We start from the raw sequence: 20,296 nt of genomic DNA on the forward strand, positions 1-20,296 counted from the left end.
GCCCAAGCAAAACCGATTGTAAGCCATCTTGAATTGTTAGCGTGAAAAGAAATATACTACATTTATTGGATATTTTAATATGATGAATATTCTAGGTAGAGAATATGGATAGTATTATCATTATTAGTATTACGTCAACATTAACTCAACAATTGTATTGTTGACATGAAGAAAAAGCTATTTCGAGGTTGTTTTGACCATTGATTGCTAAGTAGGTCAAACTCAAAGTTTTAACTTTTATTGATATTTTATTTAGTTAAGGAATCATCGAGTAATAGTTAAAAAAATCTTTCGCATTCTAATTCTATAGCTAAATCATGTGTTGTTGCTATATTATAAACTTTCGTGCATGAGCCATTTAAATCCGTTTGCATTACTTTTTAGTTGTTTCCCCTGGAAAATTCTCTTCTTGCTAGCCTTCGCCGAGTTATTCAACAACATCGCTATATTGCTGATGTTTGCTGTTGTTTTTTGGTTAAAGCTGCATGCTTTTGTTGGATAATGTTTAATTTATCATTCACGTTTTACATATGATTCTGTTTAAACCATATTTAATCGATGTTTTGGTGAATTTCGCGCATGCTTAACTTGCCTGATTTCGGACGTAATTTACTTTCGGATACATGCTCCTCTTGTGTTTTTTTTCGATGTTTTCTTATGTATGCAGATTAAAAATAAACAGCTCATGCTTAAATGTGTTATTGAGCAAGTGACTTCTTTATACTATGGCAGGAATAAAAAAAACTGTTATAAAATTATAAAGGAAGTTTAGTTACATGTATAAACTCACAGTCACAAGTGTGTAAGTATTACTGTTACATTTATTTATATTTACTAAAAGTAAATATATGCTCACATGTCAGTAAGTATTGTACAGCCCTAAATTATATTTAATACACCCATCTAGGCAGTTAATTCATATATGTGCTGGCTTTAATTTACATTCATGTTATTATCACCCTGCAATAGGCGGAGGGATATTGTTTTGGCCTTGTCCGCCAGTCTTTCCGTCCATCCGGCACTTTTGTGTTGGGAGCCATATCTTGGAAGTGCTTTGGTGGATTTCATTGAAACTTGGTATGAGTATATGTATAGATAAGAGGATGATGCATGCCAAATGGCATTGTACACTATCTGTTAATAACGGAGTTATGGCCCTTCGAACCTAAAAAAATGCTTCCTGAGTGTCAAATATAACACTTTTGTGTCCAGAAGCTAATTAGCGGGGGATATCAATTCAATGAATTTGCTTGTTATTAATTGAAGGGAAATAAACCTGTTATTTTGTCTGTCATTATGGTGTTTAAAGTCACATTTAATGGCATCCAACCTACCTTATTTCAAATACAGTAACACCTGGCGCCGTGACCTGGATGCAGATTCTAAGCAGATGGGCCAAAATGGGGGCAGCTAGAGAGACTCGCCTGGAACTGACAAGCCTGGAGGGAGCTGGTTGACTGTTGGCGAGATGGGACAACAGACGAAGAATAAACGAACCTACTTGATTTGATAAACATTTTTGTAAGTCATTCAAGAATCGAGCAAACTTTTTGTTTCCAATAAGCAGTCCTGTATATATCCGAAATAAAATAAAATGTTTCACTCAGGTTCCTTGATACTCATCTTGGTATTTAAGGGACCTTATAACAGATTATGGCATGTATTGAAGTTTGTCATTAAATGGGTTATATTTATAAATGTAAACATTAAATCTAAAAAGCTCAATTAAAAAACAAGAACAAATTAAAAGAAAAAGTAATCCTCATCTGGGCTCGAACCACTGACCTCTGGAGTAAAAGTCTAACGCTAAGACGGCCATCCATGCTCATACAATATTTTATACTTATAGTTTCTATAAGCAAAGCTCGTAGTGTCACAAAAAACGACAACAGAACTCCAAATTATTCAATTGTTTTACTTTGCAACGATTTATCATTTTCAGGTTGTTAATGTTAAGTATAACTGTTTTCTCACAAATATCATAACTGCAACAAAAATGTGCAAGTCTGAAACAATTTTTATGCCCCCTTTCAAAGAAAACGGGGCATATAGTTATCAGACTGTCCGTCTGTCGGTCCGTATTTCTGTCACACTTTGCGTTTAGGTTTCGAAAAATGCTCATAACTTCTATTTCCCTTGAGATATAACCTTCATATTTGGTATGCATGTGCATATGGACAAAGCCTTTCCATACGAACACAAATTTTTACCCCTGTGACCTTGACCTTGAACTTAAGGTCCGTGTTTAGGTTTCAATATCTGCGTTTAGGTTTTGAAAAATGCTCATAACTTCTATGTCCCTTGAGATATAACCTTCATATTTGGTATGCATGTGTATATGGACAAGGCCTTTCCATACGCACAAAAATTGTTACCCCTGTGACCTTGAACTTAGGGTCCGCGTTTAGGTTTCGAAATCTGCGTTTAGGTTTTGAAAAATGCTCATAACTTCTATGTCCCTTGAGATATAACCTTCATATTTGGTATGCATGTGTATATGAACAAGGCCTTTCCATACGCACAAAAAATTTTACCCCTGTGACCTCAGGGCTTTTTTTCCTGACTTTGTGAAGCGGCCCTGGCACCCTCACTTTGTGAAAAAATGAGTCGTGAACTTTTCAAAATTGTGAAAAAATGAGTCGTGAACTTTTCAAAATTGAGTCGCGAACTATTCAAAATTGTGAAAAATTGAGTCGCGAACTTCTTAAAATTGTGAAAAACCGAGCCGTGAAATTGTTGAAATTGTGAAAAACGGCCAATTTTGTAAAAATTCATGGCCCTGTTAGGTTTGTTAATTGTCCCTATCAAAATTGTGAAATGTCCTTCCAGGGCCACTCGCAAAGAAGGAAAAAAAGCCCTGCGGTCTGACCTTGAAGTTAGGGTCCGCGTTTAGGTTTCGAAATCTGCGTTTAGATATTGAAAAATGCTCATAACTTCTATGTCCCTTGAGATATAACATTCATATTTGGTATGCATGTGTATATGGACAAGGCCTTTCCATACGCACACAAATTTTGACCCCTGTGACCTTGAACTTAGGGTCCGCGTTTAGGTTTCGAAATCTGTGTTTAGGTTTCGGAAAAGCTCATAACTTCTATCAAGCATTTATAGGGGGCATAAGTCATCCTATGGTGACAGCTCTTGTTTTATTTTGTCAATTTACCAAAAAATGCAAAGGCCCCTTAAAATACATGAAGTAATGTTTACAGTTGTCCATAACCACATATTAAAAAAGAATGTGCAAGCTCTATCTATTGGCATACAAACAAAGCCAATCTGTTGGATTATTACTCATGGCAAGCAATATGATCTTAGGTATACCTTCTATAATCAGGTGTTTGCACTTTAATCACATTAAAATTTGAAAAACTATAGAAGTACACAAAGGTCAGAATGATAACAAACAGGTTTGTAATGGACATCATCTTGCAATTGCTATTTATGTGAGTGGGATGGTACACAAATTCTGAATTTGTTATATGTAGGACATTTAGTAACTTAGCAACCCATGCATGTTGCAAGGGTGTTAATTGTCCGGATTATTTGGAAATCCCGATTTGAGCCATTCAGGATTGAATTTTAGATCGGTGTAAATCCGATGATTTGTTTTAAGGGGGTGTGAACAAATATTGTAATTGCTTCATTGGCATGCCGGGCATGTGTGCTTAGTATGGATTTTTCCTGGTCTTTTTAACAAGGTTTTCCAAAGAAAAAAACGGGTTATTAGATTGGCAAATGCCGGCTGGCGGGCGGAAGGAACAAGCTTGTCTGGGCCATAACGTTGTGGTTCTTGGTGAGAATTTAAAATCATTTGGCACATTTGTTCACCATCATTAGACGGTGTGTCGCTCAAAAGAATATCGTCAATATATCCAAGGTCAAGGTCATACTTTGAGTTCAAAGGTCACAAATGGCCATAAAAGAGCTTGTCCGGGCCAAAACTATGTCATTCATTGTGAGACTTAAAAATGATTTGGCATATTTGTTCACCATCGTGGGACGTTGTATCGCACTTTAGAATTACGTCAATATCTCCAAGGTCAAGGTCGCCACAACTAAAAATATATTTATTTTGAAACAAAGGGGGTTAATTATAAACAATCAGTTCAGTTTGAGTTGTCTCCCTCTATCAGACTTTTTTCTACATTGAAAACCTGGTTTTGTGACAATTTTGTCCCTTGTTTTACTATTGTCTGATTGGTTATCCGCTGACACGGACATAAAAGGTAACTGACCTAACCTCTTAGTCTTGGCTACTTTCCAGAAATCTTACATACTACAAAATGTAGCATATGTCCCCCATCATTAAATTTCCATTTTCTGCTGTCAAACTAAGTGCATATATTATTTCATTTGCAAAAGACATATCTGGATATATTTTTGGACAGTTGTTTTACTGTATGGTTAGTGGATTAACATTTATTATGCCCCCCTTCGAAGAAGAGGGGGTATATTGCTTTGCACATGTCGGTTGGTCGGTCTGTCGGTCCGTCCACCAGGTGGTTTCCGGATGATAACTCAAGAACGCTTAGGCCTAGGATCATGAAACTTCATAGGAAGATAGATCATGACTCGCAGATGATCCCTATTCATTTAGAGGTCACTAGGTCAAAGCTCTAGGTCATGGTGACCCGAAATAGTAAAATGGTTTCTGGATGATAACTCAAGAACGCATATGCCAAGGATCATGAAACTTCATAGGTAGATTGATCATGACTTGCAGATGACCCCTATTGATTTTGAGGTCACTAGGTCAAGGTCACGGTGACCCGAAATAGTAAATGGTTTCCGGTTGATAACTCAAAAACGCATACGCCTAGGATCATGAAACTTCATAGGTAGATAGATCATGACTCGCAGATGACCCCCTATTGATTTTGAGGTCAGTAGGTCAAATGTTAAGGTCACGGTGACCCGAAATAGTAAAATGGTTTCCGGATGATAACTCAAGAACACATATGCCTAGGATCATGAAACTTTATGGGTAGATTGATCATGACTAGCAGATGACCCGTATTAATTTTGAGGTAACTATGTCAAAGCCAAATGCACGGTGACCCGAAATAGTTAAATGGTTTCCGATGATAACTCAAGAACGCTTACGCCTAGGTTCATGAAACTTCATGGGTACATTTATCATGACATGCAGATGACCCATATTGATTTTCAGGTCACTAGGTCAAAGGTCAAGGTCACGGTGACCCGAAACAGTAAAAAAAAATCTGGATGATAACTCAAGAATGCTTTTGCCTAGGATCATGACACTTCATAGGTACATTGATCATGACTCGCAGATGACCCCTATTGATTTTCAGGTCACTAGGTCAAAGGTCAAGGTCACAGTGACAAAAAACGTATTCACATAATGGCTGCCACTACAACGGACAGCCCATATGGGGGGCATGCATGTTTTACAAACAGCCCTTGTTATTAATGTTCTTCATAACATTTATATAAAATGACAATTACACATCGAGTGTTACTGGTGGTCTGGCTTATAATATTTTGCATTTTACTCACCAGAAATAGCAACTAAGACTATAGTATAAAAAGAACAATGAACTATGGCTTTGGGGGGCTCTACCTGTAAGGGACCTACAGCCTCAGACTCCAGACTTTATCATAAGGATTTCAAATTTGGGACATTTGACACCCCTGATGTTGTGCCATGTATCAAAACCGTCTATATATAAAAATTAATTTTATTAATGGGATATGTTGAAGATTTGGTGGTGCATTGGATTTCATTTTGTGTTTTGTTGACCTACTTTTAATTTTTAGGCTCAGCAGAACTATGGCTGTCAAAACACAATTGTATTAAAATGAATAGTGCTTCAAATTATACAAGAAGTCACTTTCTTTTTGTTTTAGATGTTTTTCAGTTTCGTCGGAAGACATTTCCCACCAACCATCCTGTCTTGAAAGAAATAACTTTTGAACCCGATTATCTGGTAATACTATTTTTTTTACATACAGTTATTAGTGAATTATGAACATTTCATAAGGATCTCAAGGGTCACAACAGGTATATATATATAATATATATATAATCAAGATTTTCCATAGGCAGTTAGAGCACAGCTGGCCCGAATAGCATGGACAAGTTAACAATTTTTTTTTTAAATATCTAGTGTGTAAAAATTACTTTGCATTGCAGAGAACTTTAAGATCATTTTATTTCTGTAAAAAATGTTCAAAGTTATATCCTGAATGATTTTAGGGCCTTAAATTATATATGGAAACAAGCATATTTAATAATAAAAAGGCCTGTTGAGTTTTTAATTTGTTCTCTTAAAGATTTACAGAAAGACCCTTTTTAGCTCGACTATTATATATGAAATCTATATAGTGGAGCAATTCTACTAACCCGGCGTTTGCGTTAGCCTTAGCATTGGCGTTAGTGTGAGCATGCAAATGTTAAAAGTTTGCGTACTACCCCAAATATTTTCAATGTCCCTTGGCATATTTCTTTCATATTTTGCATACTTCTTAACAAACATGACCCCAACCTATAAACAAGAGCAGACAACTCTATCAAGCATTTTGTAATAATTATGGCCCCTTTTCCACTTAGAAAATGCAGCAAATGTTTAAGTTTGTTTACTACCCCAAATATTTTCAATGTCCCTTGACATATTGCTTTCATATTTTGCATTTTTCTTTACCAACATGACCCCAACCTATAAACAAGAGCAGACAACTCTATCAAGCATTTTGTAATAATTATGGCCCCTTTACCATTTTGAATATTCATATTATTGATAAATCTATGTTGAAGTTGGCGTACCACCTAAAATATTTTCAACGTCCCTTGACATATTGCTTTCATATTTTGCACACTTATTTACCAACATGACCCCAATCTATAAAGAAGAGCAGACAACTGTATCAAGCATTTTGTAAGAATAATGGCCCTTTTTCCATTATTATATGCATATTACTTAAGATTCAACCCAATAATATCTTTGACAAGTTTTAAAATGACGCCGGTTGGTTGAAAAACATGGCATTTATGAGGTGGGGCATTTTCCTTATATGGCTATAGTAAACCTTGTTATCACTCTAGAGGCCACATTTATTGTCAAATTTTCATGAAACTTGGTCAGAACATTTTTCCAATGATATCTTGGATGAGTTTGAAAATGGTTTTGGTTGCTTTAAAAACATGGCCACCAGGGGGCGGGGCATTTTTCCTTTTATGGTTATTTATATATGGTCCATATATGGTTATATATGGCTTTAGTAAAACCGTGTGAACACTCTAGAGGCCGCATTGTCCAATCTTCGTGAAATTTGGTCAGAAGATTGGTCTCAATGATATCTTGGATGAGTTTGAAAATGGTTATGTTTGCTTGAAAAACATGGCTGCCAAGGGGCGGGGCATTTTTCCTAATATGGCTATAAATGGCTATAGTAAAATCTTGTTAACACCCTTGAGGCCACATTTATTGTCGGATCTTCATGAAACATGGTCAGAAGATTCATCCCAATAATATCTTGGACAAGTTTTAAAATGATGCTGATTGGTTGAAAAACATGGCTGCCAGGGGGCAGAGCATTTTTCCTTCTATGGCTATAGTAAAACCTTGTTAACATTCTAGAGGCCACATTTATTGTCTGATCTTTATGAAACTTGGTCAGAAGATTTGTCCCAATGATGTCTTGAATGAGTTCGAAAATGGGTATGGTTGCTATAAAAACATGGCCACCAGGGGGCGGGGCATTTTTCCTTATAGGGCTTTAGTAAAACCTTGTTAACACTTTAGAGGCCACATTTATTGTCAAGCTTCATGAAATTTGGTTAGAAGATTGGTCTCAATGATATCTTGAAAGAGTTTGAAAATGGGTACATTTGCTTGGAAAACACGACTTCCAGGGGGCGGGGCATTTTTTTCATTATATGGCTATAGTAAAGTCTTGTTAACACTTTAGAGGCCACTTTTATTTCCGATGTTCATGAAAAATGGTCAGAAGATTCATCCCAATAATATCTTGGACGAGTTCAAACATGATGCTGATTGGTTGAAAAACATGGCTGCCAGTGGGCTCTGCATTTGTTCTTTTATGGCTATATAGTAAAACCTTGTTAACACTCTAGAGGCCACATTTATTGTCTGATCATCATGAAACTTTGTCCGAAGATTTGTCCCAATGATATCTTGGATGAGGTCAAAAATGGTACAAATGCGTACAGACTTTAATGATAAACACTAGTCTGGCCAATGTCGTCTTACAAGCTGGTATATACACTCACTGCTAGAGCAGAATCATTTGTCATCTGTTGCAGACAGGCAGTGGTGATCGTTCTTAGCAAATTGAGTTGCGGTTCTTTCCGTAGCTAAGGCTTCTAAGCACACACTGATTTGCAAAATATGCTCTGTAAATTCTAAAATGCGACCAACTAAAAACAAACCCTTTGCCAACTTCTAGATCAAAGGTTAAGTTTGAACATCATGATTCCTTTTAAATGGCAAATGATATTCGCGTACTATTTTACAACTGTAACTCCCTATTCCCAACTCGGCATTTTCATCAAAGGGCATGAAGGTTGTCCAAGGTTGACAGGTTGGAATCTTTGAATGGCAGGGTGCTGCGCCCTTCCATTCATGCCAAGCTGGAGCACTGGTTTTGATGGTGTTTCTTGTAACACACCAAGCAGTATGACCCATTATATTTATCAACATGGCTAAAATGAGGCCAAAATAAATGCCCTTTGTTTATTTCCAAAGACATGGATGGATCATCTTTGTCTCTGAATATATTATAAATACTCGTGTTGTTGATTTTGTCCTGTTTGCTTATTGCAGGAAAACTGTTAACGCATTATGTTGTGAAGACTCCTCTGTAATCAGACAGCTAGCAGTATTATGATTATCAAATATTAAAATTTGACTTAACAATATAGCGCTTCAAATTATATAAGACTTTATTTTTGTTTCAGATATTTTCCAGTTTCCCCTCACAACAATTTGCATCAAACCTCTTGTCTGGTAAGAAATTTCCATTGAAACCAACTGCTGGTAATACTATCTTTTTGGTAATGGGGGCTATATAGGAACCACTTTGTCGGTCCGTCAGTCTGTCCCGAAATTTCATCAGATCGTCACCCAAACTTGGTCACAAATTGTATCTAGATGATGTATAGGTCAAGTTTGAATATGGATCATGCCCGGTCAGAAACTAGGTCATGGGGTCACTTATTGTGTTTTAAACCTGAAGTTTGTCTGGGCCATAACTTTGTCATTTATTTCATACAGTATTTTAAATGATGGAACAGTTCATAATGATTTCAAGACATCTTCTTATCCCTGGAAGATAAACTAGGGATTGATCTGTCTGTATATAACAGTTCAGAGACTTCCAATCTAGCGTGAGAAGATGTAATGATATAATTATAACAGTTCATACAGTTTAAGAAATACAATACATTTTATACAATGTCGTTTTTATGCCCCCGAACCAGCGATTTTGAGGGCATATTAAAATCGCTCCGTCCTTTAGTTTGTTAGTCCATCCGTCCGTCTGTAAGTTAGTAAGTCCGTCTGTCAGTCCGTCCGGATTATTTTCCGTTCAATAAGTCTAGCAATTGTCATCAGATCTTCACCAAACTTCATGAAAATGTGTAAGGCAATAACATCTAGGTCAAGTTAGATAATGGGCCAAATAGACCCAGACACCCCTGAGTTATGGCCCTTGAATCATAGTAAAATAGGGTTTTTAGCTCGACTATTATATATGAAATATATATAGTGGAGCTTTCCTACTCTCCCCGGGGTTCCAGTGTCCGTGAGCGTTGGAATGAACTATAGTGGGGGACATATTGTTTTCGCCCTGTCTGTTGGTCTGTCTGTTGGTTTGTTTGCTCCAACTTTAATATTTTGCCATAACTTTTGCAATATTGAAGAAAGCAACTTCATATTTGGCATGCATGTGTATCTCATGGAGCTGCACATTTTGAGTGGTGAAAGGTCAAGGTCATCCTTCAAGGTCAAAGGTCAAAATATACCTAGAAAGGTGCAGATTTGCTTCAGTTTTGTGTTTAGGCTCATTTTATTCCTAAAATATCACAGCTATTACACTATGCCTCCAAACAATATACGAAAGCTTGACCCAAACCAAGACACTCTTGATGTTAGTAATGGTAGGTGAACGTAAGAATTAAATGCTGGCAATTCACATGAAATTGACATGAGGGTTTATTAATTATCCATGGTCCTGATCCCTTTAATATCTGAAATCCCTGTTTGTGCATATAACATAATGAGAACACCCTTTGGGCGACCTAACTTTGTATTTCAATCAGTTTCTTGTTTTGACCATTATTTTTACATTATTATCAAAACTTGTTAGTTTCCTAGCCTTGAAAAAGGAGAGGGACTTACGGTTTGCGCTCTGTGTCTGTCAGTCTGACACTTTTCTGGATCCTTCGATAACTTCTTCACCCATTTACTTCAAATTAATACTGAACCTCTCTTATGACAATACGGTCAATCTCAACTATGTATGGCCCCATTACCAACCCGGGGGTGCCCCTCCCACATAGGCCACGCCCACCCAAAATTGCCTTTTACTATAATTTCTTCATTTCTACACCGATTCACTTCTAATTGATACTGAACTTCTCTTATGACAATACGGTCAACTATGCATGGCCCCATTACCAACCCTGGGGCGCCCCTGGGTCAAACATGCGGCGTGGGGATATGCGTCGGTCTCTGCCGCGCCATTTCTAGTCAACATTGGAGACATTGGCATCTTAAAGGAATAAATTATGTATGAGCCCAAATTTTGCAGAACTATGGCCCTTGCTCTTTTTTGTTTAGCTCCTCAGCTGAAATCATCATCTAGCACTCACAATAGTTGAGCGGTTGGAGAGGCATGCATTGCGTCCTACTACTGCTCAGACTATATTATGGTAATGCCTTATCCAAATAACACAAGTATTCACCATGTGCAAATGTCTTGTTGTCTGTATAACTCTCTCTATTAGCTCAAAGTAAAAAGCATTTGAATTTGCACACTTTGGTATTTTAGTTTAATTTTGTTTGGACATTACAATTGTTTTGAAACTAAAGATTAGTGTTGGGGCATTAAACTTCTCTTTAAATGTTTATTTGTGATTATTATTTTTTTCAGTTTGGCAGACAAAACATGCTGATCAAAAAGAATGTGTACCACAGGGGCCAGTGTTTCCATTTGAGTGATTGACAAGAAGAAGAGATGAGAAATGTTATCATCATATTTTAGTCCCTACATTTATAGTGTACAGCTCAATGTATTGAACCGGTGTTGTAGAATATAATTGGAGATACATGCGAACATTATAACATTATATATAAGATGATATTTCAAAAGCAATACGAAATAAAAAGTATAAAAAGGTCAAAACAGTAAACCTTGTGTTTACAGTGGACAGGTTTAAAGTGGAAGTGACTAGTTAATTGTTGATCATAAGCTGCACTGATGGAAAAAATAGTGGGAAATTACTATCTAGAAAACTGTTTAACGTACGACAACAGTTGTGGAACTTCATAAATGACCGTATGTAACAGGGCTGGGCAGTTTTCCTTATATAGCTATAGTGAAACCTTTTGAACACTAGTGAAGTCACTGTTTTTTTTCCAATCTTCATGCATTTTGGTCGAATATTTGTTCAAATGATGGCTCAGTCCAGTTTCGAAATTTTTATGTCTATTCAAAAAACATATCCACTAGAGCACGAGGCAATTGTCTTTATATGGCTATAATGAAACCTTGTAAATTCTCTAGAAGTGACATTTTTAGCCATATCTCCATAAATTTTGGTCAGAATATTTATTCTAATGATAGCTCAGTTGTCGAGTTTGTAACTGGTTCCGGTTTGTAGACTAACATGGCTGCCAGTGGACATGACAGTTTTTCTTAATGTGCTAGAGTAGAACCTTGTTAACACACAATTGGCCCTTTTTATGTGCATTTTTCATGAAAGATGATCAGAGCATTTGGCCCAATGTAATCTCAGCTGACTTTGAAACTGGATCACATAACGTCAAAAAGTGGGTCAAAATGTCAAATTAAAAAAAGCTTGTAAACACTGGAAGTTGCATTTAAAATTGTGTTCCTTTTTTATGTCCCCCACTATAGTAGTGGGGGACATATTGTTTTTGCCCTGTCTGTTGGTTGGTCTGTTGGTTGGTTGGTTTGCGCCAACTTTAACATTTGCAATAACTTTTTCAATATTGAAGATAGGAACTTGATATTTTGCATGCATATGTATCTCATGGAGCTGCACATTTTGAGTGGTGAAAGGTCAAGGTCATCCTTCAAGGTCAAAGGACAAATATATGGGTCAAAATCGCTCATTTAATGTACACTTTTGCAGTATTTCAATATTCAAGATAGCAACTTGATATTTGGCATGCATGTGTATCTCATTGAGCTGCACATTTTTAGTGGTGAAAGGTCAAGGTCATCCTTCAAGGTCAAATATATGGGTCAAAATTGATCATGTAATGTCACTTCTTCAATATTGAAGCTAGCAATTTTATATTTGAAATGCATGTGTATCTCATGGAGCTGCACATTTTGAGTGGTGAAGGGTCAAGGTCATCCTACAAGGTCAAACGTCATATAGGGGGACATTGTGTTTCACAAACACATCTTGTTTAAAGTTTGTCAAAACATTTGCTGTAATGATAAGCAAAGTCAAGTTTATAAATAATAATTTGTCTACAAATTACATATTTTTCATTAAGTTCATTTATTATTCTAAACTACACCCTCTCAGAATAGTTTAGTTACTTCTGGTCACAGTTGAGCACCTTAGGGCTCTTGTTCTATAATTTGATTGTTTTGGAAAATTGTCATTTTGTCAAAATGTGAGCAAGTCCAAATTTAATTAACCCTGCTTTGTAGTATCTTGTTTTCCTTATATGTAAAAAGTGGAAAATTATCTATGAATCTGACTGCATAGATATTTGGTATTCAGCAAAGCATCATGTAAATGTAGTAAAACTAAACACAATTGTGTTAGCATAAAACTGGCCATGCCATGGGGGTCAAATGGTTAATACAGACTTGTAGGAAAAAGACTTCTAAAAATTTTATCAGTTAAATATATTTTGTGTACATAATGATTAGCTTTTTCCTTCAACTTATCGCTTTCATGGTGTAAAGAAAACATGCCGACTTACTAAGTAAGTCGGAGATCTGGGTTTGATTCCCAGTGAAAGTCAAGTCACAAGGAAAAATGCTTATTGTTGGAAGGATTTATTAGTTATTCAAAACGTAAGATTTTTTTCTTTGCTCGTTCAGTTACAAATAACAGCAAATGATCTGAAAGTATTTGTTTATAACGTAGAAATTAGTGTCATGAATAGTAAATTGGAATAATGCCTTTAATAGAAACTTTACATATTGTATATAAGACTAAAATACGCAGAAATGAAATACCAGTAGCATTATTAATACATTTTTATACCCCCACAAACGAAGTTTGTCGGTCCGTCTGCCTGTCTTGTCTGTCGGTCCGTATTAAGTGTCCGCTCTCTAATTCAAGTTGTTTTTACCCGATCTTCACCAAACTTGGTCAGATGTTGTATCTATATGATGTCTAGGTCAAGTTCGAATATGGGTAATGCCGGGTCAAAATCAAGGCCAAGGAGTCACTGAGTGCGTTTTAAACTTTGAGCATGGTGTCCGCTCTCTAATTATGCACCCCTTCGAAGAAGAGGGGGTATATTGTTTTCCACATGTCGGTCGGTCGGTCCGTCCATCAGATGGTTTCCGGATGATAACTTGAGAACGCTTAGGCCTAGGATCATGAAACTTCATTGGTACATTGATCATGACTGGCAGATGACCCATCTTGATTTTCAGTTTACTAGGTCAAGGTCACAGTTATTCCAAATAATAAAATGGTTTCAAGAAGGTAACTCAAGAATGCTTAGGCCTAGGATCATGAAACTAAGGATCATGAAACTTCATAGGAACATTGATCATGACTGGCAGATGACCCCTATCGATTTTCAGGTCACTAGGTCAACGGTCACAGTGACAAAAACGTATTCACACAATGGCTGCCTCTACAACTGACAGCCCATATGGGGGGCATGCATGTTTTACAAACAGCCATTGTATATACTACTACCCCATGCTCGTATATAAGTAATGCCGTATCAAGCCAGTACTATACTAGCGAGTCATGTATCGGATATATCCTACTACCCATGCTCGTATATACGTAATGCCGTATCAAGCCAGTACTATACTAGCGAGTTATATAGCGGGTATATCCTCCTACCCCATGCTCGTATATAAGTAATGCCGTATCAAGCCAGTACTATACTAGCGAGTCATATACCGGATATATCCTACTACCCCATGCTCGTACATTAGTAATGCCGTATCAAGCCGGTACTATACTAGCGAGTCATAGCGGGTATATACTACTACCCCATGCTTATATATAAGTAATGCCGTACCAAGCCAGTACTATACTAGCGAGTCATATACCGGGTATACCCTACTACACCATGTTCGTATATAAGTAATGCCGTATCAAGCCAGTACTATACTAGCGAGTAATATAGCGGGTATATCCTACTACCCCATGCTGGTATATAAGTAATAATGTATCAAGCCAGTACTATACTAGCGAGTTATGTACCGGGTATATCCTACTACCCCATGCTGGTATATAAGTAATGCCGTATCAAGCCAGTACTATACTAGCGAGTTATGTACCGGGTATATCCTACTACCCCATGCCGGTAAACGAGTCTTATACCGGGTATATCCAACTACCCCATGCTCGTATAAGTAATGCCGTATCAAGCCAGTACTATACTAGCGAGTTATATACCGGGTATATCCTACTACACCATGCTCGTATATAAGTAATGCCGTATCAAGCCGGTACTATACTAGCGAGTTATATAGCGGGTATATCCTACTACCCCATGCTCGTATATAAGTAATGCCGTTTCAAGCCAGTACTATACTAGCGAGTTATATAGCTGGTATATCCTACTACCCCATGCTCGTATATAAGTAATGCCGTATCAAGCCAGTACTATATTAGCGAGTTATATACCGGGTATATCCTACTACCCCATGGTCGTATATAAGTAATGCCGTTTCAAGCCAGTACTATAATAGCGAGTCATATACCGGGTATACACTACTACCCTATGCTCGTATATAAGTAATGCCGTATCAAGCCAGTACTATACTAGCGAGTCATATAGCGGGTATATCCTACTACCCCATGCTCATTATAAGTAATGCCGTATCAAGCCAGTACTATATTAGCGAGTTATATAGCGGGTATATTCTACTACCCCATGCTCGTATATAAGTAATGCCGTATCAAACCGGTACTATACTAGAGAGTCATAGCGGGTATATACTACTACCCCATGCTCGTATATAAGTAATGCCGTATCCAGCCGGTACTGTACTAGCAAGCTATATACCGGTTATATCCTACTACCCAATGCTGGTATATAAGTAATGCCGTATCAAGCCGGTACTATACTAACGAGTCATATACCGGGTATATCCTACTACCCCATGCTCGTATATACGTAATGCCGTATCAAGCCAGTACTATACTAGCGAGTTATATACCGGGTATATCCTACTACCCCATGCTCGTATATAAGAAATGCCGTTTCAAGCCAGTACTATACTAGCGAGTTATATACCGGGTATATCCTACTACCCATTCTCGTACATAAGTAATGCCGTATCAAGCCAGTACTATACTAGCGAGTCATGTACCGGATATATCCTACTACCCCATGCTCGAATATAAGTAATGCCGTACCAAGCCAGTACTATACTAGCGAGTTATATAGCGGGTATATCCTACTACCCCATGCTCGTATATAAGTAATGCCGTATCAAGCCAGTACTATACTAGCGAGCTATATACCGGATATATCCTACTACCCAATGCTCGTATATAAGTAATGCCGTATCAAGCCTGTACTATACTAGCGAGTTATATAGCGGTATATACTACTACCCCATCCTGTTATAAGTAATACCGTATTAGTTACACTGTTTGTAACTGATGATGTATGAGAGCGAAGCTCGAGAAGGGAACTGAGGGTGTATATCCTATACACAATCAGTTACTAACTGTGTATCCATTATATCTCAACCGATTACTCCGGGTGTATGGAAATTTCTCAGGGTGTATGGAAAATACACAATGGGCACATGGCCTCTCAAAGCAAATCGAATCAGGTCATTTTTGTAGGAGGCGAGTTATACCTTACTACCCTATGCTCGTATAAGTAATGCCGTATCACATCAGTTGTATTTTTGACGTCATTTAGTTATATACATGATAGTCATATAGCGGGTATTTCCTATAACCCCCAAGTACGTACTGTTAATGCTATATCAAACCTGTTATATTCCTAATTTCACAAAGCGGGTATAACCGACTATCTTAGGCTCAAGTTTGCCAAGCGGTATCTACCCAGTAATATTCTATATGTCATTATGCGGGGATACCTGACTATCGTATGTTCGTATTTAAGTGATGCTGTAGCACATTAGTTCAACACTCACAAGTCATACCAAGGGTATATAGGGTTAGGGCAACTAAACCTAATCATATTGTTCACTGCTCGCCTGCATGGTCTGTTCTTCTAAAAGCCATGTAAGAAACACAATCATTCTGCTGTGTGCATATTTTGATCAAATTAATGAATGCTAGTTCGGTTGTTCGGCGTAGCTGTCTTACCAAGCTTTTCACATTAAATACCCTTTATCAACAAACAATTAAATGATGGGGAAATTTCACGCCTGTAGACCCGAATGAATGAATCAGAATATTTTAATTATTGATTTCAGATAAATCACCCACAGCATTGGCCAAATCACTGCGGAAATCCGGACTTCTTCATGCACGTTTTTGACCTAACAACAATCACTGCGAAATAGCGCAGACCGTGTTTGACTTACGCTGGCCGCATACGCATTAAGACCTATTTTCGCAAGACGCGACTATAAGTGTGATTTGGTTGTGTTGAAAGAACACTGTGCATGTATGAACTATTTACATCTCATTGCGATATAATAAATTCATAATAAGCCTTGTGAGGCCACATATGATCACATGTAGTATATTTTTATCTAAGGACAAAATTGTTCGGTTTGAATATACGTGTACTTTATAAAGCAACACATCATGCGGTGGATATGCGACAATTAAACCTTTATTTTCTATTTAAATATTTATAAACGTGAATATACGACTTGCTTTAACGATACAAGCGTTAATTCGTTACTGATAGGATCATGCGGCAGCAATGAATAGGACACTCCTCGTGTAAGTAATCATCATAGTCTAGGGACCCTTCAGGTTTCGCATCGTAAAAAGTGTGACCCAGTAATATTGCTTAAAATGGTTGAGCTAACTTAATTTTCATCTTTTCTCGTGCTCTTTAATTACCCACATATTAAGGTCTGGTTGAAGTACTTTTACTTCCCACAGAGCAATTCGGTTCAAATTACTAATAACAACAATACACATTTTTAGCTTTATTTCAAATGTGAACATATTTATTTAACGCAGACGTGTACATAATTTTAACACAGAACAAGGGCTGTTTGTAAAACATGCATGCCCCCCTATGGGCTGTCAGTTGTAGTGGCAGCCATTGTGAATACGTTTTTGTCACTGTGAACTTGACTTTTGACCTAGTGACCTGAACATCAATAGGGGTCATCTGCCAGTCATGATCAATGTACTTGAGAAGTTTCATGATCATAGACCTAAGTATTCTTGAGCTATCAACAGGAAACCATTAAACTGTTTTGAGTCACTATGACCTTAATCTTTGACCTAGTGACCTGAAAATCAATAGGGGTCTTCTGCCAGTCATTATCAATGTACCTATGAAGGGGGTCATCTGCCAGTCATTATCAATGTACCTATGATTTTTTTATTTTATGATGCTAGGCGTAAGCATTTATGAGTTATCATCCGGAAACCATTTTTCTATTTCGAGTCACTGTGACCTTGACATTTGACTTAGTGACCTGAAAATCAATAGAGGTCATCTGCGAGTCATCATCAATGTACCTATGAAGTTTCATGATCCTAGGCGTAAGCGTTCTTGAGTTATCATCCGGAAACCATTTTACTATTTCGAGATCAATAAACCTATGAAGTTTCATGATCCTAGGCCAAAGCGTTCTTGAGTTATCATCAGGGAACCATCTGGTGGACCAACCAACTGACATGTGCAAAACAATATACCCCTCTTCTTCCAAGGGGGGCATAAATATAATATTAATTTTTAGTAATCTAAATTAAATCAAAATTGCTAGATTGTATTTTCCGAGAAATTATCGGAAAACATCGTTAAAGTTAAAGGGTATCTGCCAGCTTATGCCATTAAAACACAAATGTTAAATGACAAAAGCTGTTGCCCGGTTGACGGCACGCGGAGCCTACCCTATTGTGAACCAAAATCTTTTTGTGTATTTCATCCTAGTAGTTACCTTGACATAGAACATACATTGGTTACTTTTATGAAACAATTCTTATAAAACTTGGTATACAAATTGCGACATTGTTGCCCATTTGTCCGTCAGTCCATGTCCGAATAGTAGCTAAAATTGAGAAAACTCAGTAAGATTTCATGAAACTTAATATTCACATAATTTTTAAATACACAAAATAATACATTGACCATTTTAATTTTGTGATAAAACTTGGTTTACAAATGAACTCAGAAGAGCAATGTGATATTTATTTTGTCCCTACCGTTTTCACATGAAGGGATTTACGGTTGACCCACTGTCCATCGGTCTGTCAGTCAAATAAACCTGGATCTGGTTACAATGTTTTCCTAAGATTTCACCAGGTTACCTACTTTTTGGACACACTCAACCAAGGCTTACTCAACCAAGATGAGCATGTCGATCAGGTTTCATCAACATTGAGTCGAAAAAAGCCTGGTTTCTTCCATCACCTGATGATCCTCTAACACAGCAAGTCAATCCTCGAATGTCCGAAATATGTTCTGGTTCTTATAGTGGCAGACAAAAACAAGACCTATGATTTTAAGTAAATTTGTTATGTTCATATATACATTAATTATTCCAACTATTTTTTTAGCTCGTATATGTTGTTATACAATTGTATTAAACATGGCCATTTAAGTCTTTCATAAGATTCTAACTAAACGAATGAGTTTTAATTTCTTTTAAAACTCTTGATGCAAGCAAACGATGAACGGCAGTATTGGGGGAAAAAAACTGGCAGACAATATGTATTTGACCATCAAAACTGAGACTGAGATAAAGATATGCAGAAAATGAAGCAACACCAGTTCATACACAGTGCTAAACTCACATCATAGAGATGTTTAAGTTCATGGATTTCAAGACTATTAAAGCTCAGGACTTTGGTACAGTCTCCCCATCTACAGCATTTCTCTTGAACCACATGAGAGATGATATGTGCATCTTGCTGTCCTATGGAGTGGAAGTCTTCCTTGCAGGATATCCATTTGCACGAATACTCCTATAACAAGCAACTTTGTAAACTGCAGATTGGAAGCCAAAGTCAATTAACTTACAGTGTCCACATTTTTAACTTTAGTTATAATCATTGACTAAGTTTTTCACAAATGTTATTTTTGATTGAAATGTTAATGAAAAGGCAAAAAAAAGAGATTTACTGTGAAATAAGTCAATGGAGATAAGCCTACTAATAGCTCTTGGTGTGTATTGTGGATTTCACCATGATTTGTTTAACTCTATTTTTGTTTTATTTATCTATATATTGATATTTTCTATGAGTACTTTACGCAGGTACACATCTAATCAGAGCCTCTGTTAATGTAGTAAAAGTATGTTACTGTTCTGTTCTTCTGTTAATAACTAATCTAAAAAGAAAGAAAACAAGTAAATGTGCACTATTGTATGAATATGGCATACACTTATTTTTCCATGTTGAAATCTTATTAAATTCATGATATGAAGCCCTAAAATGTTTGTAACAAACAGATGGATGGACTGACAGACTGACCGATGGAAAACGCCAACACTATATCTCTCTGGCTTTGGAAAGGATAATGATTCAACAGAAAGTAGAAATCATCAATAAAAACTTGATGCATCTAAGTTAACTTAGCAATTAGTGAGTTCAATATGTCCTTTAACTGAACAAAAAACAGATGTTTCAAAAACTTAACATGATTTGTCATTTGTTGCAAATATTAAGAAGCACTTACAGGTCCTGGGTTTCAATCACCAACATATGATAAAATAGTTCTCAGTAACAAAA

At 36.9% G+C, this 20,296-nt stretch overlaps 1 protein-coding gene and 1 long non-coding RNA gene across 10 annotated transcripts in view; one reads left to right on the forward strand and one right to left on the reverse strand.

Moving 5' to 3' along the window:
• Nucleotides 1-20,296, forward strand: part of LOC127879565 (uncharacterized) — a 23,693-nt gene continuing 3,397 nt past the window's right edge. The window contains exons 1-6 of one of the 4 annotated variants that reach the window (XR_008049150.1): nucleotides 4-211; nucleotides 1,351-1,521; nucleotides 5,872-5,951; nucleotides 8,942-8,990; nucleotides 10,824-10,915; nucleotides 11,137-13,138. This is a non-coding gene — a long non-coding RNA (uncharacterized LOC127879565). Of the gene's footprint in view, nucleotides 212-1,350; nucleotides 1,522-5,871; nucleotides 5,952-8,941; nucleotides 8,991-10,823; nucleotides 10,916-11,136; nucleotides 13,139-20,296 lie in introns of those variants that run through there. The other 3 variants (XR_008049148.1, XR_008049151.1, XR_008049147.1) reach the window with 3 other exon arrangements.
• The window catches only part of LOC127879563 (uncharacterized), a 14,127-nt gene continuing 11,356 nt past the window's right edge, over nucleotides 17,526-20,296 (reverse strand). For 5 of the 6 annotated variants that reach the window (XM_052426500.1, XM_052426499.1, XM_052426503.1 and 2 more), the window contains one exon: nucleotides 17,526-19,531. In XM_052426500.1, the coding sequence (XP_052282460.1) occupies nucleotides 19,289-19,531 (243 nt within the window). In that variant the 3' untranslated portion in view covers nucleotides 17,526-19,288. The remainder of the gene's footprint in view (nucleotides 19,532-20,296) is intronic. The other variant, XM_052426501.1, reaches the window with a different exon arrangement.

The sequence above is a fragment of the Dreissena polymorpha genome, chromosome 4 (assembly GCF_020536995.1).
Source record: "Dreissena polymorpha isolate Duluth1 chromosome 4, UMN_Dpol_1.0, whole genome shotgun sequence".
In the NCBI taxonomy this organism is placed as follows: domain Eukaryota; kingdom Metazoa; phylum Mollusca; class Bivalvia; order Myida; family Dreissenidae; genus Dreissena; species Dreissena polymorpha.